The 6,731-nt window shown below is 37.9% G+C and overlaps 1 protein-coding gene across 6 annotated transcripts in view; it reads left to right on the top strand.

Moving 5' to 3' along the window:
- Nucleotides 1-6,731, top strand: part of ATF2 (activating transcription factor 2) — a 61,907-nt gene that overhangs the window by 3,131 nt on the left and 52,045 nt on the right. For 2 of the 6 annotated variants that reach the window (XM_072418372.1, XM_072418370.1), the window contains exon 2: nucleotides 4,915-4,985. In XM_072418372.1, coding sequence (XP_072274473.1) covers nucleotides 4,938-4,985 — 48 coding nt within the window. In that variant the 5' untranslated portion in view covers nucleotides 4,915-4,937. Of the gene's footprint in view, nucleotides 1-885; nucleotides 4,986-6,731 lie in introns of those variants that run through there. The other 4 variants (XM_072418374.1, XM_072418373.1, XM_072418371.1 and 1 more) reach the window with 4 other exon arrangements.

The following is a 6,731-nucleotide window of genomic DNA, read 5'->3' as shown; positions in this document are numbered from 1 at the left end:
GGGGATACAGGTAAGTAAAAAAATATGCATTCGGACCATAAGACGCACCCTGATTTTCCCCCCACTTTAGGGGGAAAAAAAGTGCGTCTTATGGTCCGAAAAATACGGTAAATATTTTTGTAAAGAAAGAATTGTTTTTATACATCCTTGTAAACATTGAGATACTTCTAAACATCCCCTATCAATTTATAAATATGTATTCTTGCTTGCTTGTAAACAATTGCTATGGCGTTTTGTTTGTCCTAGAAAACACTTTTCACTTTTGCTTTGCTTTTTTCACTTTTACTTTTGCTGATATGCTTCAACCTCCTAGCTTGTTGTCTGCATGCATATACTTCAGTTTCAAGCTCTAAGTCGTTTTGAATTGCCGAGCTCACAGTCATCATGGTGGACCTTTGCCTGCACAATATGTGTCCACATGTGTCCGTATTCCGTAGTTTCTATGTGACAGAGTGACTATGCAAGATCCCAGTTGTCTCCCCATAACAGGAAGTGTCTAAACCTTTCTGGGGGAATAAGCATGTCCCTTCTCCTTGGTGGTAAGTAGTAGAATTTCCCTTCACTTTGGTGGTAATTGAAACCACAGTGCGCCCTTACCTTGATGATCAGCAAGAGAAAGGATGGTTGTTGATTTGGTGATGGTGGTTGGTGATCAGCAGAAGGAATATTGCCCCTTTACACTGATGACAATTACATCAGTGTTTATCAGATGGTAGAATGCTGCCTTATGTTGGTGGTCAGTGGCGTACCTCCCTTCATCAAAGGTGGTGCTCATTAAGACTAAGAAAGCCTCCTTACATTCATATTCATTAGAAAATAAATTGTCCCCTGATATTGGTGATCAGCGGAATGCCCCTTGGGGGGGGGGGGGTTGGAGGAGGAAGAATTGGTCGGTATTGGTAGGCAGAATGGTCACTTACATTGGTGGCCAGAAGGGGAGAATGAACCCTCTAATATATTGGTGGACAGTGTGAGAAAGAATGTTCCCCTCAGTTGTCATTTAGCAAGAGGAAGAATGTTTCCTTACACTTGGTGAAGACAGGAAAAGCAATAATGCCCTTTACATTGGTTGCCATTGAGAAGATAAATGCAACCTTACATTGGTGGTCATCAGGAGAAAGTAGGGCTCCTTGGTGGGCAATGGAAGAATGCCCTTACATTGGTGGTTATCGGGAGGGGGAATTTCCCTTTTACATTGGTGGGCAGTGGGGAACAAATATTCCATTTACATTGGTGCTCAAGTAGAAAAATAATGTCCCTTAACAGGCAGCTTAGAGTAATTGGGGTCAGTGCCTACCTTCCTGAGGCATAGCACATTCCACTGGGGGCTGTTGTTGGATCAATCTACCTGAATGACCTGCTTGCAGTCAATACGTCACTTTTTTTCCTTTACCTGAGATGGGCCACTAATAATATGCTGTGTACGTATATAACATTTTCATGCCTTCACATTAAAACAACCTTTAGGCGATGTTCAGAGTGGCAATGAAGTTGCGGTGTAGTTACTGCTTGTCAGCTGCTGGAAGCCACGCAGTGTCACTGAGCCAGGTCTGTACAAAGCTTTAATGTTTGACACCAACCTCCCATTTCCTGGAGAAGGATATTTATTTCTTATCATAGTAAGTAATATAAGCTTTGCAAATATTTAGAATTGCCGTCTGAGAAACTTGTATGCAGCAGCTGTCATAGTTACCCCCTTTGGAAATGACTGAATATTATGGTGAACATATTTTAGTAGCTTTCTTATTTATACAAATCTTCTCATAAACAAAGAGTTGTTTTATTTATCTTTGTGTTGTGTTTCCTGTCTAAAGCAGAAGTAAACTGAAGTTTTGTTTCTATCGAGTACTTCTGGACACATTCAGTCTGCATGTTTTGTTTTCACAATCCTTGTTTTAAACAGTGGTTTGTAAACATCTCTGCAGCCTTCTGTGCCTGGGACTTTGGACATAAAAGAGTCGATGGGGTAGAGTGGCTCGGGACACACCAGCACTATGCAAATTCTTGTTTTCAGTTATGTATTTCTCAGATTTTTTGTTCATATGCTTTTTTTCAAAATAAGGTTTCTGGTGTGTTAGGTTAGTACAATAATCTAATAGTTTCTTTGACTTTCATTGTCTTTCTACTTTTTGGAAATCGGTTCAGCCTGTAAAACTTACCCTTTGCTTAATGTTCTGAACAATGATGCCTGGTGCCACACTGGCAAGTTTGCAGTTTTGTTGGCTAACTCAAAATTTCAACATATTTCTGGAACTGTGGCTACGTTAAAGTAGAACTTCATCCCACTAAACTGTTCCAGTTTTGTTGCAGGACACTGCAATTTTCTTACTTCTTCTCTTCCTAGATGCAATCTTTTGCCATATGGATTGGCTGGGCCAGGATGATGTAACATTGAGTCCCAGCAACCGCAGGGGAAGCTGGTAATTTGGGTACCCTGACAATTTACATTGAACTGCATATGCACAGCTCAGCAATTTTGACAGTTGCACAGAGAGATCAGTCCCTTTTTACAAAAAAAACCCTGCCTGATCACAAATTTTTAATCATGTATTGAATGTTATTATTTGTTTTCTAAACTATAAGAAATAGCGGGAACTGCAGCTACATAAATCATGTATTGAATTTAATAACCAATTTCCAAACCAAAACGAATTGTAGTTCTAAAAGTGCCGGCTACACAATTGCTTGTGTGATATAGTATACCATACTTACTTTTTTCTTAATGTCTTTAGGCCATTCATGTGAAGTGCTGTGTCCCTGGATGATGCAGAGAGGGCCACCCACAAACCATGAACTTAGGGCCTCCTGCACAGGGCTAGAGCCATGATGACATTCATTCACATGCATTCATTTATCTTAAGCTGCGTACACACTTGCAATTTTTGTCGTTGGAAAGGATCTTTCACGATCCTTTCCAACGACAAGGGAGTGCACAATGCATGAACGGTGCTGTACATACAGCACCGTTCATGCTCTATGGAGAGGGGAGGGGGAGAGCGACGGAGCGGCACCCTGCTGCGCGCTCTCCCCTTCCCTTTCATTACGATCGGCTGTCGTCCATCGTCCGTGGATCCGGCAGGTCGGTCGTCCGGACGATGGACGACACCGACATGACACCGGCTGTACACACGGCAGATTTTCGCCCGATAATTGGCAGGTGCCGATTATCGGGCGATAAAAATCTGACGTGTGTACGTAGCTTTAGTCTTGGATAAATGATGGTGGCTGTTATTTAGCCCGGATGACTGAGTATATCTTCTTGAGACATAAAGAATATTAGCTTGGAGATTGACTGTAATTATTTTAGGATCCCCTTAGGTTAAAGTAGAGAGAGGTATATGTACTATTAGTGTATAAATGCTAAATACAATTGTTGATATTTTAACATACAAAAGAGTGCAGTGCTTACGAATTCGTGCAATTCTTGTACATTGAGTTATACTGTTTTTTCCCTACTGGCATTTTGTACATTCCAGTTTGAAAAGCTTACATTTAAAATGTATTTCAGTAGCACAAAGCAGCATTTAGCAGCCTTCTAGGAATGTTAAATATAATATCTTAACTGGAAGTGCTATAGCTTTGACCAACCTTTTAGCAAACATTTGGTAAACCCCACACCTTCCATTTATACCATCATAATAGTCGTAGCCTGAATTATTTCTCAAGTAGTATACCTAGTGTAAGCAAGGAAGGCATTTCAAGTTTGCAGATCTGCATCACTGCCGCCACAGATCCACTAGTGGTATATTAGAAGAGCCAGTTTTAGTGTCACAATATGCAAGCTGTGTTTAAAGTTGTGTTAAAGGTTAACAGAACACGTGGTGTTGGAAATGCCATGATCTTAAAGTAACTTGCTGCCAGAACTTTTTATAACTTGTACTTATATATATATAATTATATCTTTTAATTTTTGTTGCACCACTTTCCTACTTTTTCTGTGAAACCTCTTGAGCCCTGCAGCCCCCTCTGTATCCCTATTCCTTTACTTTTCTACATATCTGCATCTATTAACTCCCAACTTCTCTGCTTTAGCCTCCTGTGTACAATAATAGCAACAAATCGTAGAGCAAAACCTCACAGAACAGTTTCCATTAGTAATAGGTTCTTTTCTAAAAGTTATAGAAGCAAAGCGATAAACAGAATCCTACCTGTTTAATGGGGTAAATGTACTTCCACAGTGCACTACAGTTCACTTCCTTTGTAGAATAATATGAGAGGCAGGTCAGTCAGCTGTGACTGTGTGGCACTTGGAGGGAAGATCAATAGATGCCAGACTATATTTTCCAGCATCCCTGTATTTGAGTAGAATCAGTGTCTCTAGATGAGTAGACATAAAATAGATGCTAAGCAATGACTAGACCTCTAAGTGTTAAAAAGAAAGTGAAAGGCATGTGAGGTATGTATGAATAGATGCACAGCTACAAGCTATCACAGCTACAAAATGTACATACAGAGTTATACCAACAAAATGTCCCCAGCGTCTCCCTTCACTAGTTTATGTTTAGCTAGGAAATGAAGCCACTGTCTCCAAACAAATTTGTACATTCCAGTGACCTGCATCTTGTGTGTGTGGAAAAGCTATCAGATTACCATAGGTTGTCTGTGTGCAGGGCCACTTCTAGACCTTCTATAATTTGCTAGTGTGCAAATTACAAAATCTGGTCTGATTACTGTTTAATATATTTAATAAAGGGCAAATTAGATTAAGTTTTACGTTAAGTCTTACTGATAAAAAAAAACTATTTGTAATGTGTGGCTTGTTGAAGAAGTTTATTTATATCACTTGAAAATAACAAAAAGCTATGCATACATGTATTGTCAAAATGTGTGATTTATGTAATGTATGTGCAAATGAATGTAATTGTACAGCCATATGGTACATGGATATGTGATCATTTTTGTTTTCCCTGGCAGGTAATAACAAGGACCTGTAGAATATGAGTGATGATAAACCTTTTGTATGCACTGCCCCTGGATGTGGCCAGGTGAGACTAAACTCAGGGAACAAATATTTAGTATATGAAATAGGTCTTCTTTTATCTACGAAAATCTGCTTTCAGGCTGTCCCAATATGAGACAAGTGCTTTGGATGTCCTGGTGACCTATTGACTTCTTGGGGTTCATAGCATACAGGAAAAGCACTCTCAAGCAATCCACCATTGCATAAATACTTGTATACATACATAAGCAGATAAATCTTCAGCTTTTTTGTCAGTTAAAAAAACAGCATTTGAAAGATCTTGGTATAAACATGTTAAATGTGTGTTCTTATGAAAACACTTGACGTTCCTAAACAACTTGAATTGCGAACTTTAGATCTTCATTTAAACTTTATATATAAAAAAAGATGATATACAAAAAAACACATAAAATGGACACTGTACTCTTACTTCCAAATGGCTAAATAAATAAAAATGCAATTTTGTCATGTGGAAAAAGTAAGTAGACATTTACATTCACTACCACATATCCATGAAATTGGTATTTGTTTTACAGATTAGGTACCAATAATAAAAACCTCTTTTGGGAGTTGGTAGGTGGATATCGAGGGTTTGGTGTTCTCCATTCTATTGACTTGTGTGATGTTATTATGCCAGCCGCAGGAGCAATCCATTTATTATGCTAAAATAAATCTCCAAGAACCCCAATATACTATTCTGGGATCTGCAGATATTTTGCAAAATTGGTATTAAAGTGCATGCATCTAAAATCAGAAGGTGATTGTGCCGGTCTTACCCAATAGGAGGTTTTGCAAAAACATTAAAGTAAGACTCCAGTTTGCTTTTTAAACTTTTACTCAAAAAACAGGCTTTGAGGAATTTAGCTATTTAATAAATGATGCTAACTGTGGCATCACACCAAAATGAACATTGAATTTACATCTTATCAAAATGTGTTAAATGAAAATGTTAGGCTACAAGGGGTTATGAAACGGCTTTATGAAACCCTTTTTATGTTTTATTGTAATTTTGGGGAGATACATAAAACAGACAGTTCTTGCAAGTAAATCGATAAACATCTTGCAACTAAGGGGTATTTTTACTTACTTTTTTCCACAATGAATAATTACATATATTGATATTTCTGTTAAATAAATTATTGAAAAGGCAAATTGTTCTTGGGTTTCAACTAAATTACCTTTGTAGCCTCTGTTTTCTTGGATGAAATGTTTAAATGTCATTAAATGTTTGTCTATGAAGTCAGCAATCTTCATGGTGTGTATCTATTTTCCAACATGACTGCAAGATGCTACCATTTTTGTAAACAAAGTATGGATATTTTTTGTAAAAGTTTAGCTTGACCTTACAACATTTTTGCCTCCCCATTGGTCATTTATGCACTTCTTCACAATAAAATAAAAAATAGGCCAATATGTACTAAGTTTCTTGTTACTAAATTGTACATTTAAAGGCAGACATTAGATCTTGAAATTGTTTTCTATATATTGTGTGAATTTGCAATGGGTAAATTTTTGGGAGTTTTTTCAGCTGCTTGGACTAAATAAACGCATTCAGAATGTATATGTTTCTGCAAAACACTCATACAATCCTGCAAAGTTGGAGAATGCAGGTTAATTCGGTTTGCAAGAATTAATTTCTTAGCTTACTACCCTGTTTCCCCGATGATAAGACACTGTCTTATTTTTTTTTGAAGGCCAAAATATGCTCTAGGGCTTATTTTCAGGGGGATGCCTTATTTACCCATGAAGAAGACTACAGTACACAGTTATT

The sequence above is a fragment of the Pyxicephalus adspersus genome, chromosome 7, assembly GCF_032062135.1.
Source record: "Pyxicephalus adspersus chromosome 7, UCB_Pads_2.0, whole genome shotgun sequence".
Taxonomy (NCBI): domain Eukaryota; kingdom Metazoa; phylum Chordata; class Amphibia; order Anura; family Pyxicephalidae; genus Pyxicephalus; species Pyxicephalus adspersus.
Note: the sequence above shows the minus strand (reverse complement) of the source record. Positions and strands in the feature narration are given on the sequence as shown.